We start from the raw sequence: 24,663 nt of genomic DNA on the forward strand, positions 1-24,663 counted from the left end.
GCGATCACACAGGGTCCCTGTGATGGCCTGGGATTTGGACTCGAAGGCTGAACCTGAGGAATCCCAGCCTGCACAGGATTCCCTGTCACCAGGACTAGCTGAGCTGGGGCTGGGGCTTGAGCCTGAAGGGTCCTCACCTGTGCCAATCATCAGGAGCAGACACCAGCTGATTCTGCTCTGGCTCCTGAGGTGATGAAGAACCCATTGCCTGCAGGTCCTCAACTTTCAGCCCCGTCAGGGGAAGCGGAGGTTGCCTCTGGGTCCAGGAACCCTCCAGCCTCTTTTGAGCTGCAGAGGCTCAGGGCAGAGAGGCGGATGGAACTAAGTTCCCGCAGGAGGAGTGCTCACCTCCAGGCCAGGAGAGGTGAGTCATCTGTGGACCGGGGCTGCCCTGTGCCTCGGGGCAGATAAAAGCCAGCCAGCCCCAGTCCCAGGTTGCGGGAGCAACATTGTCGATAGCCTGTTCCTGCCTGCACCCTGTCCTGCTCTTCTGCCAGAGTTCTTGACCTCACCCGACTCCCTGCCTTGGACCCCGCTTCAGCTTTGATGGACAGCCTCCATACCACACCCTCGACCTCGGACTGGACTCAGACCTCGCCGCACGGTTAACCCTCGGGACCAGCACAGTCCCTGGACGTTTCACCGTCTATTGATCCCTGTGCCACCACTTTATTTCTCTCAGCTACCACCCAGGCCCTACTTGGTACAATACTGAGTCCAGTCAGGATTAAATTGGAACATAAACTTCTGTTTATTTATTGCATTTTAACAAGCATGTGGTTTCATAAACGGTATTGGTCCATTACAGTCATGGGTTGCCTATCCAGACCTATAACTTCCTGCTCTCACTCACTAAACCACCCCTCAGATATTGACTTGTCTTCCTAGTTCCTAACTGTTCCTGACTCAGCTTATTTCATTACTCTAACTCCACCTTTGCTGTGGGTTAAAGCCTCAGTGCCTAGGGCTTGCTGATCGAAAGGTCGGCAGTTCGAATCCCCGTGGCGGGGTGCGCTCCCGCTGTTCGGTCCCAGCGCCTGCCAACCTAGCAGTTCGAAAGCACCCCTGGGTGCAAGTAGATAAATAGGGACCGCTTACTAGCGGGAAGGTAAACGGCGTTTCCGTGTGCGGCTCTGGCTCGCCAGAGCAGCAATGTCATGCTGGCCACGTGACCCGGAAGTGTCTTCGGACAGCGCTGGCCCTTGGCCTCTTTGAGTGAGATGGGCGCACAACCCTAGAGTCTGGCAAGACTGGCCCGTACGGGCAGGGGTACCTTTACCTTTTTTTACTCCACCTTGGGATGCTGCAGGTGGCACTGTGGGTTAAATCACAGAGCCTAGGACTTGCCAATCAGAAGGTTGGTGGTTCGAATCCCCGTGACGGGGTGAGCTCCCGTTGCTCAGTCCCAGCTCCTGCCAACCTAGCAGTTCAAAAGCACGTCAAAGTGCAAGTAGATAAATAGGTACCGCTGCAGCAGGAAGGTAAACGGCGTTTCCATGCGCTGCTCTGGTTCGCCAGAAGCGGCTTAGTCCTGCTGGCCACATGACCTGGAAGCTGTACGCCGGCTCCCTCGGCCAGTAAAGCGAGATGAGCGTGGCAACCCCAGAGTTGGCCACGACTGGACTTAACAGTCTGGGGTCCCTTTACCTTTACCTCAACCTCCCCACAGACTCTATCCCAATTCACTCCCACTCCAACCAACCACCCGACTCCAAACAAACCCCTCCCTTCTCCCCTCCCAGAGCTGGTTTTATAGTCCCTCTGACTCCACCCCCAGGGTCCTGATTGGGTAACCTGTTTAACTATTTCACCTCCAGCACTCTCATATGTTAACATCACACAAGCTGATCGGGCGCCTTGGACAGCACGCGTGCCCTGTGCACAGGGGTGGTGCCATCTGCCTACAGGGCAGAGCCACACGTCCACAGGGGCAGGGCCAGCTTCCCATGGGGCACTGCGGGGCCTCCAAGAAGTCTACCTGCTTCCTCACTCCTACAGCTGAGGGGGAGGCAAGGGGCGGACTGTTTGGGGCAGCTCGGAGCCTGTGGGCGCTCAAGCCACTGTGGTGACACCCGGGGCGGAATGCTACGCCCCAGCCGCTATGAGAACAGGTGCTGGACTAGATGGGGCATTGACTTGATCCAGCAGGATCGTGCCATGGGCTTTGAAGACACAAGGGAGGCAAGGGAGAAATGTGCTAGGAGGAAGGCATGCTTGGCAAATCCACACCGGGATCAACTCCCGCCCGGAAACCAATGTCCCCCCTGTGGAAGGACGTGTGGATCCAGAATTGGCCTCTGCAGTCACTTACGGGCTCATTGTTAAAACTGTGTTTATGGAAGACAATCTTACTTGGCTACAAGTGATGGCTGAAGAAGAAGAAGAAGAAGAAGAGGAGGAGGAGGAGGAGGAAGAAAGACCTTTCCAATCCCACCTGCTTCAAGAGCCGGCTGGTGGCAGCTCTTGCATGACACATGTTGGTGTCAAGAGACGTATGTGTCAGGTAAAAAGGTGGACCAGACACTTGTCCGCTTTCCCCTGCCTGGGTGAAATGGGATCTCCTGCCCTCCGAAACGTGCCTTCAAGATCTCCAACTGCACGCCGGGCTCTTAATTGCTTGCAGCCCGCGAGATATTATTTTCGTGCAGGGAAATTTCCTCCTGGCAGGCTTTCCAGAGCGCTTACAGCCAGCCTGTTGTGCATTAGCGAGAAATCAGTTTTTCTCATCAGCAAAGCTCTATTAAGGCTTGTGTTTGTGTTTCATTTGCCCTCGGTTGCCGCACGGAGGTCCTGGACGCTGTTATCGGCTTTGCTCATAAAAGGGAAGGCGGCTGCTTCTGACAGCTGCAGGGAAGGGCTTGGGAGCCCAGTAACGCAGATGTGCCGGGCTCTTGCGCAGCCACACTTGGCTGCAACTCCTGCATCGCAGGGGGGTTGGACTAGATGACCCCTTTGGGCCCCTTACAGCTCTACAGTTTCATGTTTTCATGACCTCAGAAGGTGTTGGACTCTCCTTCAGAGGTTTTTAAGCAGAGGTGGATGGTCATCTGTCAGTGATTCTTCAGCCGTGATTGCTTTATTATAGGGGGTTGGACTGGATGGCCTTTAGGTGCCCCTCCCATACTCTCCAGTTCTATGATTCTATTGTACTGAGGATGTTTGGGCTCCTGTTTTGCATCCAGCCTGACAGAGAAAAGCCCGGATCTGTATTCATCATTGCCAACCAAACTATCCCTTTTCCCCACTGGCGCATCGTACCAGGAACTTATGAATGGTCGATTCCACTGAACCGTCGGGATTGCGGCTTTGGAGTTTTGTGTTTGCTCACGTAATGTTGGCCGTGCCAGGTCTGGGCTAGCCAATTCCACAAGCCCTTGAATTGCTTGTAGCTGATGCCTTAATGAGTCGCCTTCAGGAGATGCTTTGCATTCCTTCCGCTTTATGGCATTGTGAGAGCTCTCCCTCTCCCTCTCTCTCTCTCCTTACCTCATTAGCCGCAGAGAGGCAGCTTGGGAGCAAACAGGAACTTTTCCCACAAAGGTTCCTGGCCTTCCTTTCTCTGCCTCTGGATGCAGAGCCTAAATGGATGTAGTCTAAACACAGGACCGGAATCCAAGATTACCCGTGGAGTATCAGCAGTAGCCTGCCTGAGCTCGGAATCCAACTTAGAACTAGGATAATCACAATTACTTGAAGTCTAAAGGCTTTGTTTTCTTTTTCAATAAAAGCAAAGAAGTTGGTGGAAAGGGCTGCTGCTTGTACTGCGTTTTGCAAAAGCGCCGCAGCTCCTGAGAATTACTGCTTGCATCCAAATGTAAGTCTCTTGCTGAGTCCTGAGCCCAGGTTGGGACATCCCAGAAGCAGAGCCCAACCCAGATGATGCATTTTGGTCTCCAAGAGAAACGTCAGGGGAGGGAACAGCCCCCCTGTGTGAGAGCTTACAACATTTGGGGCTTTTTACTTCAGGGAAGCGGTTGCCAAACCGTTTTTGGTCCACTGCCCCTCTTGGTTCCATCAACTCACCCCCAGTGCCCCTTGACATATAAAATAAGCATCTGATACCCCATAACTAAATACAATATACTCCCATAGAGACTACCTTACACAGCGTTTAAAACCAAAAATCACATTTGAATAGAAGCTGTTTCTCAGGTGGCAAGTCCTAGTCTTTATAACCTTGGACCTTCTTCCAGAAGGCAGAACCTGAAAGAGATCATCTCTGCAGCTTTCTTATGGCACCTGGAAGCATAGATTTGATCCAAGGTGGGAAGAGTGCACCCAATTATTCTCTCTGCAGTTTTTACAACCCTGGACAGCATTGTTTTCCCCCTGACCATGCAGCTCCTAAACCACACACACAGACCATAAGTTAATACACTCTCCACAGTACAATGGTAAAATGCCATCAACAGGTCCCTTGAGAGATTATTTTTCCAGAGGATTCTCAGAAAATATAACCTCTGCTGTGCTCTCTTCCTCAGTCTTTGCTGTTTTCTCCCCAGGTTAGGTCATCTCTCAACTCCATTCCCAGAAATTGAAAAACACCGAGACCTGTTCCACGCACTTCCCCTCAATAATAAGTGGCTGAATATTCAATTTACATTTCCTAAAGCCCACAATAATCTATTTTGTTTTCTTTAAGGAGTAAATTGTTTTTCCTGCCCCACTCCCCCAACTGCTCATAGCACTAGAAGTGGGAAGCATCCAAAGAAACTGAATGTTGGAAGATTTGGGACAGACATAAGAAAACGCTTCTTTGCACAGGGCGTAGTTAAATGATGGATTTGTGCTTCTAGAGGAGGCAGCGATGGCCGCCAAGTTGGATGGCTTTAAAAGAGGATGAGACAAATTCATGGAGGAGGAGGAGGAGGAGGAGGAGGAGGAGGGGGCTATCGATGGCTACTAGCCAGAATGGCTATTCTCTGCACCCACAGCTGGAAGCAGAAATGATTCTGAGTTGCTGGAAACCACAGGAGGGAAGAGCGTTGCTCTTGAGTTCGAATCCTGCTTGCTGGTTTCCCTTGGGAGCATCTAGCTGGCCCCTGGGAGAATGGGATGCTGGACTAGATGGGCCCCTGGCCTGTTCTTGCAGAGCTTTTCTTATGAGAGAGGTATATCAAACTGAATTCTTTCTTGGCCCTGAGTCAAATATGAGCCAGAGTAGTTTTTGTTTAGGGGTGGGTTGAGGGGAGAGACCTGAACTCTCACATTCCATGCCTTCACTGGAAATCATAGTGGAAGTGATAACCTGAAAATAGAAACGAAAGGGGTAGCATCAAAAGATGTACGCAAAACATTGTAGGAGATGATATTAATAGACAGGATTGTAAGTTGTTTTTATATGCAGTGACGGCATCAAGAATATTATTGGCACAAAAATGGAAGCAAGAAGAATTACCGACGAAAGAAGAATGGCAGATGAAACTGATGGACTATGCAGAATTAGATCAATTAACAGGAAGGGTTCGAAAGCTGCGGGACCAGAGATTCTTAGAAGACTGGAGTAAATTTACAAACTATTTGAAAAATAACTGTAATGAACAGATTACACTTGTAGGACTGCAAGAAGTTTTGTAAGGAGGACTATCTGAAATATTGCAAGAAAGACTATGAGGAGAGTTATTAGTTAATGATAATTAAGAGTAATAGAGAAATTAAGAGATGCAGAATAAGTGATAAAGAACGAAAAATCATCAGAGGTGTTGATGGAAGTCTAAAACATTGTATAAGATCAGATGTTATGTTATATGAATGTTGGAAATGATATGTTAAAAAAACTAATAAAAATGTGTGTGTGTGTGTGTATACACACACACAGGCAAAACAACATAGGAAAGTGCAATGTGGCCAAATTTAAGCTGTTTCAGCACAGTGGCCAGCATGACTGGTTTGCCAGGAGCAGAACTTGCCGTTTGGTGCACCACGCAAGCCGCCTCAGTTCCAGAGTGATGAGCGGCAGGCGGGATTCACAAGTACCGTGAACGAGGGGCTGGACTAGATGACCCAGGCAGTTCCCTTCCAACTCCACAATTCTATGAACCTCATGGCCCAGTGCAGGGCAGATCCCCCTTGCCTCGGAGGCCAGTTTCGAAAATACAGAATTAGGAGGATCCTGTCCCTGAGAAGATATCGTTTCATGGGATCACAGAAGCTCACTTGCATTCAGGAAAGCGAAAGAGCTGTGATCGGCTGTGTTTGAGTGGAACCCCTTCCTGAACAACATTGCCTGACAGCTGCATCCTGTTGGAGCAGGAAAAGGACAGAGTTTAACCATCTCCTCTGTGTTCAGGAACAGCTGCAACTGCCTGTCCTCAAAGCATCTGGCGACAGGGACCAAGACGAACGCATAAGAGGCATAAAGGATCACCCACACATGATTATTTTGATGTTGATCCGCAGAGTTTATTTTGGAGGATGGATGGCGGCTAACAGATTGAGGTTGAATCCTGACAAGACAGAAGTACTGTTTTGGGGGGACAGGAGGCAGGCAGGTGTGGAGGATTCCCTGGTCCTGAATGGGGTAACTGTGCCCCTGAAGGACCAGGTGCGCAGCCTGGGAGTCATTTTGGACAATTCTGTATCCAGGGCAGCTGCCTACCAGCTCCATCTGGTATGCAGGCTGAGACCCTCCCTGCCCACAGACTGTCTTGCCAGAGTGGTGCATGCTCTGGTTATCTCCTGCTTGGACTACTGCCATGCGCTCTACGTGGGGCTACCTTTGAAGGTGACTTGGAAACTGCATCTAATCCAGAATGCGGCAGCTAGACTGGTGACTGGGAGCGGCCGCTGAGACCATATAACACCAGTCTTGAAAGACCTACATTGGTTCCCAGTACGTTTCTGAGCACAATTCAAAGTGTTGGTGCTGACCTTTAAAGCCCTAAACGGCCTCGGTCCAGTATATCTGAAGGAGCGTCTCCACCCCCATCGTTCTGCCCGAACACTGAGGTCCAGCTCCAAGCGCTTTCTGGCGGTTCCCTCACTGTGAGAGGCCAAGTTACAGGGAACCAGGCAGAGGGCCTTCTCGGTGGTGGCGCCCGCCCTGTGGAACGCCCTCCCATCAGATGTCAAAGCGATAAACAACTACTGACATTCAGAAGACATCTGAAGGCAGCCCTGTTCAGGGAAGTTTTTAATGTGTGACATCTTAGTGTATTTTTCATCTTTGTTGGAAGCCGCCCAGAGTGGCTGGGGAAACCCAGCCAGATGGGCGGGGTACAAATAATAAATTATTATTATTATTATTATTATTATTATTATTATTATGTTGCAAAGAAGAACATGTGGCCTGCCCATTTTAACTTGCTGCGTCTTGACAAACATATGTGATGTCCACCCTTCTCACTAGTTACTGACATCCTGGAAACCAGCCTGGAAAGGAGATTCATACCTTGGCCAGCACCAAATATCCTAAAGGACAACTTGAGGAGTTGATGAAGCTTTGTTGCTGATGGAGTCCAGCCTTCCCTGCAAAGCAGACTTGCCAGCAACCCCCGGTGGCCCTTGCAAGCGTTGTATCTGCACGTAGCCTCTTTCCTTCAATTTAGGATGCTGCCTGTCAGGGTGCCAGAAAGCCCCTCCAGATGTTCGTTTTATTTTGCTCGTGGTGGTATTGGGAAAGTTATATGTCATGCTGTTTGCACCTGCAAATGTTTTAGGGTAGACGTGCTGCCTCATTCCCTATTAGTGCCTGCACTGAAACTCCCTGCTGAAATCTTGCAACTTTTCATACCTTGATTTTATTTTTGCCGGGGACGGGGTTTGACTTGCTTTTGTTGCCTTAGGTGACTTAGCTGTGTCTTCTGCGCTGTAGGGAGTTGGAGCAGAGGGCCATTCCTGTAGAGTATGTATTTCTAGATATAGAAATACATACTCTACACATTCCAACTCTGCAATTCTGTAATTCTTTGTTGCAAAAGTGCCCCTCCTGACAGCAATAATGCAGTAATATGATTGAGGAAGTGCCAGAAAGCAACCAATAAAGTGGAATAAATCCATTATTAATGTGCCAATGAAACATTGCACAACACACCTGCAAAAAGACAACAGGAACACGAGTCTTGAGGGTCCCTGAAGGTGGCTGGGCTTCAGGAATTTGCAAATTCCAGCACAAGCTCACCTGTTCCACACCTCCCAGCCTATTAAGTGGATCAGAACTTAGTAAATTGTCGTGCTTAAACTGCGAAGTTACACTCAGACACAGATCTCATTTTCTAGCAGGTTTTCTCTCCAAATGCACATTTTTAAATGCACCCTGTTCTCAGCGTGGCCAAGCAGATTTTCATTTTGGGAAGCCCGTAAGCGGGACCTGAGAGCAACTTCACTCTCCCCAATTATGATTCAAAGCAATTGGCATCCAAAAACCTAATTTCCTGGACAGGGGAGGTAGAGCAAAGCCATTGTGGGTAGTAGCCATTGATGCTGAAAGCCATCCAAGTTGGTGGGAGCGAACGCTCTTGCTTTAACCAGGTGCTGCGTGAAGAAGCAGCCAGCAGGATCTCTGGATCCTGCAGGATTTCTCTACTGCCTCCTCCTTCATTTCACTTGCAACACCATGTGCTGAGATACAATCTGAGTATACGTCAGCTTATGGACCTGGCCAAATCCAACCCTCTCCCTCCTCCTCCCCCCTCCGCTGATATCACCACCTATTTGCCATTTTAAAAATGTTCACATTGCTTGGCCAGAAATCTCCTGCACTCACATTTAAAAGCCCTTTGATGAAGTGTCCTGGCTTTGACAGGCACTGGGCACCGTTCCCATTGACCTCACCAGTCGACTCTTAAAACTCCATCTTAGACACACACACACACTGATGTTCCTGGGACCATAAAGCTTGCTGTCCAACCAGAAAGGCTTGCAATCTGGGACTTTCTTGGGCAGAGGGAGAAGCATGGGTCACGGGGAGCCGGTCAGGTGTGAGGTGTCATATGAACAGGTGGTCCTGCTGCAGCTGGGGAGGGAACGCCCTCAAATTTCAACCAGGACCCAGGAGAGAGAGGTTTTTTTCAGCAGAAAGCCATTGCCTTGTTTCACAATCTCTGCGGGAACACAGACTATAACGTTGTTCTTCATGATGCTTGGAGCCCTCATCCAGTTACTGACCTCTGGAAAAGGCAGAGGAACGATCTGGCTTCCCATTCCGGCTCACTGAGGTCCTGTAACTTGAGCTTTGCATCCTACGTTTTGTTCACCACTTTAGCAGAGGGCCAGGCATCAGTGGCGTAGCGTGGGTTGTCAGCACCCGGGGCAAGGCAAGTAATTTGCGCCCCCTAACCCGTGGATTTTAGTAAGGGCAGAGAGCTGCGAGTGCGAGTGTGCCCCCCCAGATGTTGTGCCCGGTGTGGCCGGCCCCCCTGCACCCCCCACGCTACGCCACTGCCAGGCATGTATCCTGTCCTCCAGAGCAGGGTTCTGCCCCTAGGCGAGTCTGCTTCTCTTCCTCTCTGTTTCTTCTTATACCGATTGAAGAAAGAGAAGCTCTGTATCAGGATCAATCCAAAGGGTTCCCGTCCACCTTTGGGTGAATGTTCAGGGAGGCAGGAGAGGCTATATTGTTTATTAATATCCTTCCTAACTTGCGCTAGCATATTTCTTTACTTAGTAGTGTCTTGCATTCTCCTTTTAAATGCACAGCAGATAGCTGGTTGCAGGCTTATTTAAGCCTCTTACTGTTAGGTTCCTGGAAAGTTCCCTTATATCCCTCTTAAAAGAATAAACATGCCACAATCTTGTGTAAAGTATATAAAAGTTTACTCACATCATCAGTTCACAGTTGGATCCCTGAAGGCAGACTTAGTTACAAAGTAGATATGTGTGGAGCTATCCCATGTGGGGATACTAGCCCCTCTCAGGTGGGCTATTGTAAAAGAACAAGCGACATGTTTATGGTGAGTTCTGACATCTCTTTTTCTAGAAAAATAGCCCTGCTTGGAACTAACTGGCAATTTTCAACTTCAGGTGCCTTGCCAACCTCAAAGGGTTGTTGTAAAATAAAACTGGGGTGATAACTCTGAGCTCATTGGAGGAACAGTGCACTATGTACTAAAATTACCTCTCTCTGACCAAAACCAGTGCTTGTCTAAGTAGATCTTAAACTGGATTTCCTTTTTATGTTTTTTTGAATGGGGGAGTTGAACTCTTCTCCCAAGGTCACTGTTTTGGGGTTTTTTTTAGAGCACTTTCAGTATAGTGTTGGAAAACTTTAAAACCCATGAGTGGAAAAAACCTGGTGGTAAGAGAGCAGATGAATCTCTTTAATGCACTTTTAAACTGCTGTTGCACAAATGCAGTCCAGATGTGTCGGAAAGGGGACTTGGTTTCCGCAAATCGCTGAGCTGCCGCTTTTGGAAACTGGGCTGAGCTTGAGCATCATGCTTGGACCACTCAGGTACAGAGGCTGCCAGGAGACTGGTGTTGGCGGGCACTGCTCTCCGAAAAGTCTGCTTGCTTGGATGTGAGTCTCAGTGATTTCAGTAGAAATGGCTCCCAAGTCATTTATCTAGGGAATCAGCTTTTACCTGTGTGGTTGAAAATCAGGTAATTTGGGACTCTGTTCTTACCGTGACATCTCTCCCACCTCTGCTCTTTTTCCCAGTCTCCTGTTCTCAAGATAGTTACATGGGTTTGCGATTTATTTTTTTAATGGCCTCGTGAAAATTCATCAGCCTTTTAGTGCAAAATGCACATTCCCCCATGCAAGTTCCCTTAATGCAACACATCTGGTACATTATTTGCACTGATATATGCCTTTGTTTATGCACACTGTAACCTAATGTATGCAGTTTCACACTGATTATCTGCAGGACTGCATAGCAAAATTCAGAACAGTCTGAATTTCAAAAGCTAGCTGAGCTTCAGTTTGTATAAGGAGAGCCTGCAGGATCAGGCCAATGACCCATCTAGTCCAGCATCCTATTCTCACAGTGGCCAAGATGATACCCCAAAGCAAAACCAGCAAGCAGGATTCAAGCACAAGAACCCCCACTCCCTTCAATTCATTCTGGACTCACAGCTGTCCATGGAGGCGCAGGATATTTCTGTGTCCAGCGTCCAGGGCGGCTGTTTACCAGCTCCATCTGGTACGCAGGCTGAGACCCTCCCTGCCCGCTGACTGTCTCGCCAGAGTGGTGCATGCTCTGGTTATCTCCCGCTTGGACTACTGCAATGCGCTCTACGTGAGGCTACCTTTGAAGCTGACCCGGAAACTACAACTAATCCAGAATGCGGTAGCTAGACTGGTGACTGGGAGCGGCCACCAGTCTAGCTGCCGCATTCTGGATTAGTTCCGAGGGCCTTCTGGCGGTCCCACTATGGAAGCAGAGCAGAGCTATCCTGGCTAGGAGCCATCGATAGCCCTCTCCTCCTCCATGAATTTGTCCTGTCCTCTTTTAAAGCCATCCAGGTTGGTGGCTGTCACTGCCTCCTGTGGCAGAGCATTCCATAGTTTAACTGTGTTCTGTGTTAAGAAGGACTTTCTTTAATCTTTTGTGAATCTCCCAGCATATTGTTTTAGGAAGTGAGAATGTGAAACCTGCTTCTTTCAGTCTGAAATGCCTCTTTGCACCTGCCCTGCAAATCGCAGACAAGAGGCTTCGAAGGCTCCCGCACTTCACTCCACAAATCTTCAGTGGGTCCTTTAAGGAGCAGGCAGAATGGCCAAGGAAGGATCACTTGTGGAGGAGCTCAGAGGAGCTCGCTTTGTTGCCAAGCCACAGAGGAAGCCAGTCTCAATTCAGAGGTGCTGCTGGTGTGATTTATTTATTTGGATACCCGAAGCCGTTACAAAGCAATATACATGCAACCAAAATAAAACACCTGGCACAGCTGAAAGAATTGTTAAAGCGAGGCATGCTGTCAAATAGGAATTTACTGCACTGAAGAATTTGACTTTGCTTCCCCACAAACTTTTCTCCTTAAAACTGCTGCTTGAAAGACAAAACAGGCCACTTTTCCAGAAATGGCATGGGGCCTGTTCCCTGGTAGTAATAATAATAATAATAATAATAATAATAATAATAATAATAATGTGAGAAATTTAAATCTTTGAGCAAGGCTGCTCTTAAGTCCTCATAAACAGCACAAACAAAAGTCAGTAGTGGGGCAAATCTGGCATTGCGACCTTCAACTATAGCAGAGTGCATAGTCTGGAATCGCAGAGCTGGAGAAACTTTTCCCCACTGAACATTTGTCATGCTGGTTATGGGGCGAGGAGTCTGAACAGGCACCTTGGCATACCAAGAGCCGCATTTGGACAGGCAGGCAGAAGCGTGATCAGCACAAAACCATGTTTTAAGATATGAGATTTCATATAGGAAGACGCCATCTCAAAGTTTGACAATCTCAGAATGCTCCCCCAAAGTCTATAAACATCAGTAACTTGTCATGTTTCCTGATTCTGAGATGGAATCGCTTTATTACAACATTGATGATGAGGCGTTCCCCGTTCTTTGGATTCCACTGGAAATCCGCCGAATGCAAGGACGCAGCCTGACAGTCAGATTATGTCGCCACAGAGTTGGTAGCAGTCTCTGCAATGGCCAAGGCAGGTTCCAGCGGCTGCAAAACAGGGATGGAGAGAAAGGAGATTCCAGAATGCAGATGCCTTCTGCCAGATCCCCAGGCCCATAGATGGTGTGAGATGGAAGCCACACCATGGAGGAGAGGGAGGCAGAAAGAAAGTTTCCGACCGTGGATTAATCTAGACATCGTGACATCACCGAGCCTGGGCTGGCTAGATGGCAGGGGGACCAGCATTTCCAAAGACTGACGGTAGCTGCGGTGGAAAACGGGAGATTGTGTCAGGTCTCGCCAAGTTCGCTGCAGTGTCTAATACAAGAGGAAAGATCGTTCCCGAGGAAACTCTTGTTCTTTTGAGGGAGCTCCCATCCTTTGGAAATGCGACTTCTTTTATTTACTCAATGAAAATCCCAGGACGGCCACGGAGGCTGCTCTTGAATGGCTGGGCCTTTGCCAAAGCCCAATGAAGTCAGTGGAAAAAAGTGTGAGTGTTTTAGAACTTGATCTGTTCCCCCTACAGCCTGGTTTCCTCGCTTGCCAGCTTCCAGATGGGGTAATTGGTCCTTCTGTCTCCATACTTTCACTCTTCGCTCCCAAACATAAACACAGCTTCGCTGGGCAGCCGCACGGCACCATTCCCCCTTCCCGTGTACCTGGGAGAGCTTTTGCTGATAACAGCAATTTTCTCTGTACTGGGAGTTTTTTTGCTCTTTAAATGCCTGGTGGGCCGCAGTTGTTGTGGCCTGCTGGCCTCCCCCCAAGTTGGGGGCTGGTTTCCTTTTGGAAGAGAAAATGCAGGAGACTTGCACTCTTGATGGCTAATAGCTACGATGGCTATGTTCTATGTTAGTGATGGAGGCGATGTTGTTGTTGTTGTTGTTTAGTCGTTTAGTCGTGTCCGACTCTTCGTGACCCCCTGGACCAGAGCATGCCAGGCACTCCTGTCTTCCACTGCCTCCCGCAGTTTGGTCAAACTCATGCTGGTAGCTTCGAGAACACTGTCCAACCATCTCGTCCTCTGTCGTCCCCTTCTCCTTGTGCCCTCCATCTTTCCCAACATCAGGGTCTTTTCCAGGGAGTCTTCTCTTCTCATGAGGTGGCCAAAGTCTTGGAGCCTCAGCTTCAGGATCTGTCCTTCCAGTGAGCACTCAGGGCTGATTTCCTTCAGAATAGATAGGTTTGATCTTCTTGCAGTCCATGGGACTCTCAAGAGTCTCCTCCAGCCCCAGAATTCAAAAGCATCCATTCTTCAGCGATCAGCCTTCTTGATGGTCCAGCTCTCACTTCCATACATCACTACTGGGAAAACCATAGCTTTAACTATATGAACCTTTGTTGGCAAGGTGATGTCTCTGCTGTTTAAGATGCTGTCTAGGTTTGTCATTGCTTTCCTCACAAGAAGCAGGCGTCTTTTAATTTCATGACTTCTGTCACCATCTGCAGTAGTGACAGCAGTCACAAACTTAAAAGATGGAGGCGATATTTTCCTCCAACTCCTATCACACTGGACTCAAGGACATCCATTGTAGCTGAATGTTGGTAGACTGGCCAGAATGAAAGGAAGGAAGGTATTGGACTCTCCTTTGTGGGAGGTCTGTCAACAGATGTAGGGTAGCCAACCTGGCAGGAACTTTTAGCTGTGATTCCTGCATTGAAGGGGCTGGGACTAGGTGACCCTCGTGATCTCTTCCAGCTCTACGATTCTATGAGTTTATGGGTTTATATATATGATAATGATAATGATAATGATAATGATAATGATAATATTAATTTATTATTTATACCCGCCCATCTGGCTGAGTTTCCCCAGCCACTCTGGGTGGCTCCCAATCAAGTGTTAAAAACAATACAGCATCAGACATTAAAAACTTCCCTAAACAGGGCCGCCTACAGTTGTCTTTTCAAAGTAAAATAGTTTATTTCCTTGACATCTGCTGGGAGGGCATTCCACAGGGCAGGTGACACTACCGAGAAGGCCCTCTGCCTGGTTCCCTGTAACCTCACTTCTCGCAGCGAGGGAACTGCCAGAAGGCCCTCGGCGCTGGATCTCAGTGTCCAGGCAAAATGATGGGGGTGGAGACTCTCCTTCAGGTATATTGGGCTGAGGCCATTTAAGGCTTTAAAGGTCAGCACCAACACTTTGAATTGTGCTTGTAAATGTACTGGGAGCCAATGTAGGTCTTTCAAGACCGGTGTAATGTGGTCTCGGTGGCTGCTCCCAGTCACCAGTCTGGCTGCTGCATTCCTGGATTAGTTGCAGTTTCCGTGTCACCTTCAAAGGCAGCCCCACATGAACTAAGTCTCACAGGAAGCAATGATGTCCAGCAGCTTAGATGGCTTTAAGAGTGGATTGGGCAAGTTCCCCACAAGCATCTGCTTGGCCCTGTGAGAACAGGATCTTGACTAGATGGGCCATTGGCCTGATCCAGTAGGCTATTTCTCATTCTCTTATCCTTAGCCATGAATTCCATATGTCGCTCCCTGCAGTAGACACAAAGAAAATCTTTGCTGCTTGAACATTGCCTTTAGTCTCTGCTGGAATTTGGAAAGGGTTTGGAATTGTCTCTCTCCTGGACTTTAGCCACTTTCCTGTTAATACCTCACCTAAATCATTTGCATCATGTAAATCTTCCAAGGCCCTAGGTTGATGAAGAACAGACCCGAAGCTGTCGCAGTCCATACATCTGGATTTGGGTAGATGTCCTGGGAAAGATGGGCTCCTTTGAATATTTGAGCTAGAACACTTTGGAACACTCTGTGTCTCCCTTTTGGCTCTGAGCTGGGCGACCCCATTGTTGGTCTTTCTCTCCCTTCGGCCCCAAGAGGTGGAAGGGGGAGACCCCCCCGTGGGGCGTGGTCGCCGCAATTAATTTCAAGCCGTGTGGTAATTAATTACAAGGCTGTTTATATGTCAGGATGCCTTGTTTATATCCCTGGGTTCTTCGATGTGAGCGGCCCTGCCAAGTCGCAAAACCTCAGCCAAGACCGTCCGTCTTGTGACGCTGAGCAGATGTGAGGGGACCTTTTAAACAAAATTCATTACATAGTTTGTTTTGCCTATTGAATGGAATTTGGGGGCCAGTCCCCTTTTCTCCCTCACCTTTTCCCATTTTTGAAGAGCTGCATGGTCAGCGCAGTACTCAAGATTTTGGGATTCCCCTAGATGGGGACAGAAGGGCTGTTTTGCGTGGTGTGGAATGACTGGAATTCAAGGGACATGGCTGGAATTCAAAGGACCCTGTGCATATGTACTCAAAAGTAAGCCCCACCAAGAGCAGTGGAGAAGAGCACTGTATTGCCAAACTCTGGAAGACCTTTAGTCTTAATTATTTGGTGGCTAATATTCAAGGGTGGCGCCGTGGTCTAAACCACTGAGCCTAGGGCTTGCCGATTAGAAGGTCAGTGGTTTGAATCCCCCTGACAGGGTCAGCTCCCGTTGCTCGGTCCCTGCTCCTGCCAATCTAGCAGTTCGAAAGCACGTCAAAGTGCAAGTAGATAAATAGGTACCACTCCGGCAGGAAGGTAAACAGCGTTTCCATGTGCTGCTCTGGTTCGCCAGAAGTGGCTTAGTCATGCTGCCCACATGACCCAGAAGCTGTACGCCGGTTCCCTCGGCCAATAAAGCGAGATGAGCACCGCAACCCCAGAGTCGGCCACGACTGGACCTAATGGTCAGGGGTCCCTTTACCTTTACCTTTATTCAAGGGTTTGGCAAATGGCCCATCTCGGAAAAAAAATATCTCATAAGCTAAAAGGATCCACAGTATCTAACTTGTGGGCAGCCAATGAATAGCATCTGGTTGGCCACTGTGAGAACAGGATGCTGGAATGAATGGACCACTGGCCTCATCCTGCAGACTCTTTTAGGGTTCTTATGAATCATGGGAAGCCACCAAGACTGGGATTCTCATGGATTTTGGGGGAAATCATTCCTTTTACCTTGAAAAATATACATATTTCCACATGGAATTTCTTTAAAAGCAACAAGAGTAAACCCTCACCCCACCTCTGAAAATTTCATGAATTTTTATCTTCCCATTCCTCTTTTAAAAGTACATTGTCAATAACTGACTGACAATAGCAAAGATCAAACAAAATGCAGAAGGCCCTCCCCCCTCAGGTCTTTTGGCACATCAATGCTTTAAATGTCTGCAAGGAGATTCTTTTATCAGAATGGGAGTGGCCCAAACCCTCCCAGTAATTTCAGCTGCTCAGGTTTGGAATTCCAATATTTCTGGCCTCCTGGGTCCCTGGAATGCAGATCCCTTTGGGGTCTTTAAAAGCCCCCTTTGCCTCTATAATTTTGTATGTTAACTGCGCATAATCTTGGATTCTGCAACAGGGTGGAATCTTCTATCCAGGTTGGCCCTCAATCCGCTTCTCATTAAAGAGCTTTGCTAATGAGCACATAATAAATAAATATTAATAATTGTTCAGGGCTGAACTGGGGGGGGGGGAGTCTTGGACTCAGGCCATAGGGCAGGGAGATTTTTGACATTTGCCCAGGCTTGGACTTTTGGTGAAAGATGGACTTTTGGGCACCAATCAATCAATCGATCCATCATTTTATTTGTATAGGGGAGGGCGATCTTGTAGGTAAACTGGCTGCTACTTTGACTTGACAGTGCCTGGTTAATCCTGGCGGGAGGCATTGCCCGCGAATTATTCCAGGACATTGCCCACTCACACAATGCCTCTGTTGAGCTTGTGTCGAAAAACCGTCAGTGCAGGGCAATGAGTTGTGGAATGCGTGTCTGGGGTCCTTGGAAGTATAGCTGAGGTCAAAGTAATCTGGTTTAGATTGGAAAAAGGGCAGCTGGTGTTCTCAGGCCCCGGCTTTCTTCAAGGAGAAGAGCGATCAGAGGCCAAGCAGGGGTGGCTGACCGCGGGGGTTCGGGATCAAGAATTGTGCCTATTTTTCCAGCTGGAAAAATGCAATTAATGTTGTCTCCTCCTCTCACAGCTGCGGGGTAGCCAAATCCTGGGTCAGATTCATGGCTCCGGGTTCCCTGTAGATGACGGCTCTCTTCGACTTCTTTCTGGCAAGGAAGTGCGTACTTTTGGAGGGGGCAAAGAAACCCACCCCATTTTTATTTTTATTGTTTTCACGTAATCATGCATGTAGAAATAGTCAACATTCAACAATGCCCCCCAACAGAAGCACAGGAAGACTTTTCAGTTTAGAGAAAAGGAGACTGAGAGGCAACATGGTGGGAGTTTATAAAATTATGCCTGGCCCAAATGGATTCAGGAGAGATTAAAGAAACTGTGGAGGCAGAACTGGTAACTGTTAGCAGAAAATAGGGGCATCCATTTTGATGGCCCAGTTCCCCAAGTTTGTTACTGGTCAGAGATTAATGAACCGAGGCAGAAATCCAGAGAAAGCAAGGCTGATTTTTATTATCTGTTGCAACACAGTCCCGCCCCCTTTGTCAGGAAGTGGAGGACCCAAAACAAAGGAACACAACTCCTCTTAGAAGTTTGCATTTTGTCATGGGGGAGGGCATTCCTTTCTGCCAGGTGACCTGGGATAAGTGTCAGGGTTCCGTCAAATACTAGGTGAGGTCAGGCAGACTGGGGTGTCCCATTCCTGAATATGAGCATGTTTTCACACAGTTCCAGACAGAGTTTACACAAAGCATGGACATTGGAAATAGGGTTTCTTGGGGTAGTCCGCATGATCACAGAGATGCTCAGCAGGATCCGGAGATTTCTTTTATGTGCCTGAGCAAACAGGGCAAACTTCTAGGGTGTTTGCAGATTCTGGGAGAGGACCTCCTTCAGGCGCTTCCCTGATGGGCACCCTGCCCACGTGACCCTGGGCTTCAGGGATTACAGAAGACCCCAAGATTCCCATGTTATGGAAAAATCTAGGTGTAAGGCTGCTCAGTCCCCCAGCTTGTCAGGCAGAGCCCGCGGGTCCCTGCGGAATAAAGGAAGGAGTCCAGCCACCAACCGGAGCAAATAGCTGTAGACCAAAGTTTACTGCACAACAGGTTCAAAGAGGAATTTTGAACCACGAGGATGGAGTGACAAGGACTTTTAAAAGTTTCTATCTTATCCCAGCATACAGTTCATTAAGCATCATCACTACATCATTGCTACATCAGAAAAGGGGAGGGTTATACATGATTAACATAGGAGGAATGTGTTGGGGCAACAGGTGGATACAGGATATGTATTGGGAAGTACATTCTAAGCACCTACTTTGTTGTTGTTTAGTCATTTAGTCGTGTCCGCCTCTTCGTGACCCCCTGGACCAGACCACTCCAGGCACTCCTGTCTTCCATAGTTGGGTCAAACTCATGTTCATAGCTTCGAGAACACTATCCAAGCATCTCGTCCTCTGTTGTCCCCTTCTCCTTGTGCCCTCCATCTTTCCCAGCACCAGGGTCTTTTCCAGGGAGTCTTCTCTTCTCATGAGGTGGCCAAAGTCTTGGAGCCTCAGCTTCATGATCTGTCCTTCCAGTGAGCACTCAGGGCTGATTTCCTTAAGAATGGATTGGTTTGATCTTCTTGCAGTCCATGGGACTCTCAAGAGTCTCCTCCAGCACCATAATTCAAAAGCATCAATTCTTCGGCGACCAGCCTTCTTTATGGTCCAGCTCTCACTTCCATACATCAGTACTGGGAAAACCATAGATTTAACTATTCGGACATTTGTTGGCAAGCTGATGTCTCTGCACCTACTAAAAAGGGACAATAGAACTTTGGTTTGCATAGTCTGGCACCTGGGCAAGTCCGGAGAAGTGCCTTTGCTCAGCGATTGACACCTATGAGCACCTTCCTGTGAGTACCTGAGCTCTCGCTTGAGGGATTATGGCGGGGACCGAGTGGTTTCCAAGTCCTTGGCAAATGAAGCAAATTGGCGGTGGAATGAAGGAAACTGGCAAAGGAGTTGATTTTATATGATTTTTAAAGCTAGGTAACTTGCCTGAACTGTCAAGTCAAAAGGATACATTTATGCATAACATGTGTAACATTTAACAACTTTAAAGATGTGCCCCTCCCCCCGTAATTTCTGTAACACCCACAATGCAAGATAGCATGCACACAAACGTTGGCTCAAGAATCATACTTTTACAAGCGACCTTATACATAGTTCCACAGAGAAAGCCAGGTTTTCCTTGTTTTAACAGAGTGAAAGTAGTTGTCTTACATGTTGAAGAAAGGTCACAGCATGGGGGTGCTTTGAGAGACATAAGGAGACACTTGTTTCATGTGCATCCTGGGGACATGTGGCAGAGCACACAGTAGATGTATAGAGAAGCAGGAAGGAGGGTATGCGACGGGCATTTTCTTTGGCAACACTAGTAGACATCGATAGTCCTCTCCTCTGAATGGAGACAGTTTATTCTGAGTCAGGCCATTGGCTCTATCCAGCACAGTCCCCCTGTTACCGGAAAAATCTGAGGGCTCCCTTGGACAAAAAGTAAAGACACCAACCAGAGTAAATTGGAGCAAATCAGCAGCCTGTAGGCTTGGCCTTTATTGTACTGTTGCAGCAGGGTGTTCCCCTCACTCGCAGGAGAGAGGAAAGAGACAGAAAAATGGTGTGCAAGACCTTATAAAAACTTTTGAAATTCCCCTCCTCTAGGTCAAGCCCACCCCCAGAAACATCATGCATACATTACAGAAAGGAGGGGTTGAGGGAGGAGTTGTGGTGGTAACCTGAGTGTCCTGTCACCTGGCTGGTTCCCCTCTTTCCCCCCTCCCATGAGTCATTTTCTGAAGACAAAGGTAATCGCAGTTTCCTGCCCCCTGAGGGGGAATCCAATCACTGTTATTTTGTTATAGTCCGTGTTGAATCCACTCGTGTATGCAGTCTGTTGTATTGTTGATGGTCTTCTGTCTGAGACCATCCGGGTTGGCATAGCAACTGGGCAGGGCTCCTGTGGATGTGCTGCTATGCTCAAGGGATTATGGTGGCCTGTATCAAACCTTCCCCATTTTTTAGTCCTTCCTTCATGGAGTAAAATAAAAGTGGAACAGTGCAAATCTGATGTATGGTTGATTTTCTATGAATTTATAACAGAAGTGTAGCGTATGTAGTGTGTGAGTGTGAGTGTGTCTGTGTGTGTGAAGTCTGTACAAACTGAATGATGGGGGGGGGGTTCCTGCTACACCCCTTACTCTGATGGGTAGCAAGTCAAGAGACATAATCTTTTTCCAAACCCTGCCCTGCTTCCTACAAAATAAAACACCCCCCTCCCATACCTCCCACAGTGCAGAAACGAACGTGCAAAGCTGCCTCTCTGGGGCTCAGAAAGGGAAAGGTCCGTGGATCTCTGGATCCTGCTCAAACCCAGTCAGCTCCTGTGCCCCTGTGCAGTTTGCATCTAATTAGTCTGCAAATTATCTGTGTCCATCAGGCTGACTCCTTTTAATTGGCCCTGGCAAACAGCTGATAGAGCTAGGCCTGGCGGACAAAGGGGCTGCCTTGTTAAGAGCTCTTTGTGCCTCTGAAAAAGGACTCTGGTTCGTCCAGGCTCCTGGGAACAGGGAGTGCAGAGCGGGGGCGGGCGGGGGGGGGGAGGTTGAGTTCACAAGCCTGAGCCGCATGACTCATTCCCAGTCTCTGCCAAAGTAGTAGTGCTGGATCAAGGAAGGGACAGGAAGGCTTAAATTAGAAATGGGGGGAGCGTGGTGGAGGGTGGAGGGAGAAACTGGGCCTCCTCCTCTCACTTGAGCTGTTGGGAGGTTCTGCTCTCAACAAGGAGAAGCCCAACATCTGCGAGGGTGCAGGACGCGGTATTTCTGCCCTTTGTGGATGCAGCTGGGGGGAAGGTGCATAAACTTGTAGAATGGTAGAGGTGGAAAGTGTGCTGGGCCCAGGGGTAACCCGCGAAACGCAGTCCAGGATCAGTCCAGAATCCAAAGGTTCCTCTATGAGTCAGTGTGACAGGGCCAAGGCAAGACACGAGGCAGGAAACCAGGCAAGGACAGGTACAGGATCTCAAGCAGGATCTGGCATACAGCAATGGTGCTCCCGAAACCTGGGACAAGATCCGACAGCCTTTTATCTTTGTCGGGGTAACGGCCGGTCCTGATCCCCCGGCGACTCACCTCCTTGTCTCGCCCGAAGGCGAGCACTCCTCCTGTGAGTCCTCAGGTCTCTCCTTCTCTCAGACCTCAGTCTCTGCAGCTGGGGAGACGTCGGTGGGTTACTAGACCCAGGGGCCACCTCAGCCTCCCCTGACCCAACTGGTAGTGGAGCAGCTGTAAGTGATGGCCCAGCTGGAGGCAACGAGGTCATCCCCACATCTGGAGCCAGGGCAGGCTCAGGCCCCTGACTCGGCCCAGCTGGTGCTTGTTGCAGGGGAACCTGTGCAGACTGGGACTCTTCAGGATCAGGCCCCAGACTTGATTCAGATGATGCCTGAGGCAAAGGATCCAGTGTAGACTGAGTCTCCTCTAGTTCTGAATCTGAGCCCGAGTCGCAGGCCATCACAGTAAGGACCTCCAAGGGTAATCTATTCCAACCCCCTGCAATGCAGGAATCTCAACTAAAGCATCCCCAACAGGTGGCCACCCAAACTCAGTTTAAGAACCTCCAGTGAAGAGAGTCCACCACCTTCCGAGGTCATAGAACTGTAGAGTTGGAAGGGACCTCAAGGATCATCTAGTCCAACCCCCTGCAAAGCAGCAATCTCAGCTGAAGAATCCCTGACAGATGGCCGTCCAAGCTCTCCTTTAAAATCTCCAATGGAGGAGAGTCCCAGGGAGTCTTTTGCACTGTTGAATGGCTCTATATTGAGTTGGAATTGACTTGCTTGTCGTTTGAATCCTTTGATTTGGGTCCTTCCCTCCAGAGCAGCAGAAAGCAAGCTTCCTCCATCTTCAGATATTTATTTGAAGAGTATGCTGAGGACTCTGGTGCATCAAAGGGAATGCATGGGTGGTAGCAGCACAGGCAAGTGATTACCATAATTCACTCAAAATTTTTGCCAGGCCTTCTCAGCTCTTGCCAAGCTCACTATCGACATGAGGAAGAGTAAAACTTTCAAACAAGAACTCCAGGGTTTGGTGGTCTTTAATATCGGTTTCAACTCTTACAAAGTTTATCTTGTTGTTGTTGTTTAGTCGTTTAGTCGTGTCTGCCTCTTCGTGACCCCCTGGACCAGAGCACGCCAGGCATTCCTGTCTCCCACTGCCTCCCACAGTTTGGTCAAACTCATGCTGGTAGCTTTGAGAACACTGTCCAACCATCTTGACCTCTGTCGTCCCCTTCTCCTTGCGCCCTCCATCTTTCCCAGCACCAGGGTCTTTTCCAGGGAGTCTTCTCTTCTCATGAGGTGGCCAAAGTATTGGAGCCTCAGTTTCAGGATCTGTCCTTCCAGTGAGCACTCAGGGCTGATTTCCTTCAGAATGGAGATGTTTGATCTTCTTGCAGTCCATGGGAATCTCAAGAGTCTCCTCCAGCACCATAATTCAAAAGAATCAATTATTTGGCTATCAGCCAAATAATTATGGTCCAGCTCTCACTTTCATACATCACTACTGGGAAAACCAGTATACAGACTTTAACTATATGGACCTTTGTCGGCAAGGTGATGTCTCTGCTTTTTAAGATGCTGTCTAGGTTTGTCATTGCTTTCCTCCCAAGAAGCAGGCGTCTTTTAATTTCGTGACTGCTGTCACCATCTGCAGTGATCATGGAGCCCAAAAAAGTAAAATCTCTCACTGCCTCCATTTCTTCCCCTTCTATTTGCCAGGAGGCGATGGGACCAGTGACCATGATCTTAGTTTTTTTGATGCTGAGCTTCAGGCCATATTTTTTTGCACTCTCCTCTTTCACTATGCCTGAAGATTGAGGCATTTTGTGTGTGTTTTGCAGAATCCCCAGAGAGTCTTTGTAGGCTCACTGCTCCAATGCAATTGCAAAGTGGAAGGAGACAGGGCAGGAAATGGAAGACAACTGAGGTCAGGAGCCCTGAATACAGTCCAAGATCACATAATCTGTACAAGGGGGAACCAGCTGAGTGGAGCCAAGGTCATTATTAGGGAGTGGGTGAAATGCAAACCGGTAGAGAAGATAGTCTGGGAATCACATGGCCACAAAATATATAGGCTTCCTCTGGAAAACAGCAATTGCTATGGCAGAGTTCTTGCTAACTGCAGGCAGGGCTAGAGGGCCAAACCTGCTGGCTCCTTTGACAGGCTGCTGTTCTCCAGGTGTAGCAGAAAAGGATCATGGAAAGTGGTCCCAGCCAACAGGAATCCTGCTACTGCCGCCTGCCTCCTCTGGAGATGAAGACAGAGACCATCCTAGCCTCTTACAGGAGCCCTATGAGAATTACAGGAGGGGGGGGGACACAGTTGACTATATTCAAACTACTGTCTAAAAAAAGGACTGTTCCTGCCCCCCCCCCCGATCCAATTCAGGGCCTGATATGGCACTTTGGAGTGGCCCCACTCTGACCTGGGTTTACTCAAGGCAGACTCAACCAGGACCTCAGTCCTCAACCAATTCGAGGTCAGAAGGGTAGGGAATAAATAAACCCATGCAGGATAATGGCCTGAATCTCTTCCTCCCCTTCTCCTGACCACCAGACTGCTCCCCTCTTTCAAAAGTCCTGGATTGTTCCTGTGGATCTGATCTGACTCGCAATCCAGGACTGCCCCCACCTGCTCTAGCCAAATCCCCAACCCACCCAAATTGTCCCAGTTTGGTTTAGATTCCAGGATTCAGTCGGAGCCGAGGCAAGGCCCTGCTCTAAATGCTGAGCATTGCTGGGAGCTGTGTTTTGAAAAATTCTACAGACACGGAGCAACAGGGGCTCTGAAAAGGAGACATGATAGCACTTCCTTCTGGCTGCAGGGATCGGCTGTCATGACAGGTGCCAATGAGTTGGCTGAGTGTGGGGGGAACTCCCTGGGGGGGGGGGACACAGCATAAAGCATGCCTGCCTTTTGCCTTACAGGCATCCCATTGTCCCAGGGAAGGGCTCAAATTTCAAAGTCTTGGAAAAGGTCAGCGTTGCTCAAGGCCCAGCAGCCTCGTCGCAATATTCTCTTCTTTTCTTCATCCTCCCACAGCGTTTCGCTAGGATTTGTGGATTTCCCCTTTTGCCAAGACCCTGTGGATGTCATGTATCGCCTTGGCCCTCTGCCGTGGAAACTGCTCTCCCTGGAGAGCTGTAA

The 24,663-nt window shown here is 48.7% G+C and overlaps 1 protein-coding gene and 1 long non-coding RNA gene across 6 annotated transcripts in view; one reads left to right on the top strand and one right to left on the bottom strand.

The window, feature by feature from the left end:
- Positions 1-19,749, bottom strand: part of LOC310678495 — a 179,885-nt gene extending 160,136 nt beyond the window's left edge. Inside the window, exons 1-2 of one of the 2 annotated variants that reach the window (XR_014511776.1) lie at positions 19,206-19,749; positions 18,648-18,722 (exon numbers count right to left, since the gene is read on the bottom strand). This is a non-coding gene — a long non-coding RNA (uncharacterized lncRNA). The remainder of the gene's footprint in view (positions 1-18,647; positions 18,723-19,205) is intronic. The other variant, XR_014511777.1, reaches the window with a different exon arrangement.
- P3H2 (prolyl 3-hydroxylase 2) overlaps positions 1-24,663 on the top strand; it is a 235,765-nt gene that overhangs the window by 137,110 nt on the left and 73,992 nt on the right. The window contains exon 1 of one of the 4 annotated variants that reach the window (XM_083442109.1): positions 12,521-13,003. The exons of 2 other annotated variants lie outside the window; for them this stretch is intronic. In XM_083442109.1, the coding sequence (XP_083298235.1) occupies positions 12,983-13,003 (21 nt within the window). In that variant the 5' untranslated portion in view covers positions 12,521-12,982. Of the gene's footprint in view, positions 1-12,520; positions 13,004-15,750; positions 15,778-24,663 lie in introns of those variants that run through there. One more of the 4 variants, XM_083442110.1, reaches the window with a different exon arrangement.

Source organism: Podarcis tiliguerta (assembly GCF_965153285.1).
Source record: "Podarcis tiliguerta genome assembly, chromosome: 5".
In the NCBI taxonomy this organism is placed as follows: Eukaryota; Metazoa; Chordata; class Lepidosauria; order Squamata; family Lacertidae; genus Podarcis; species Podarcis tiliguerta.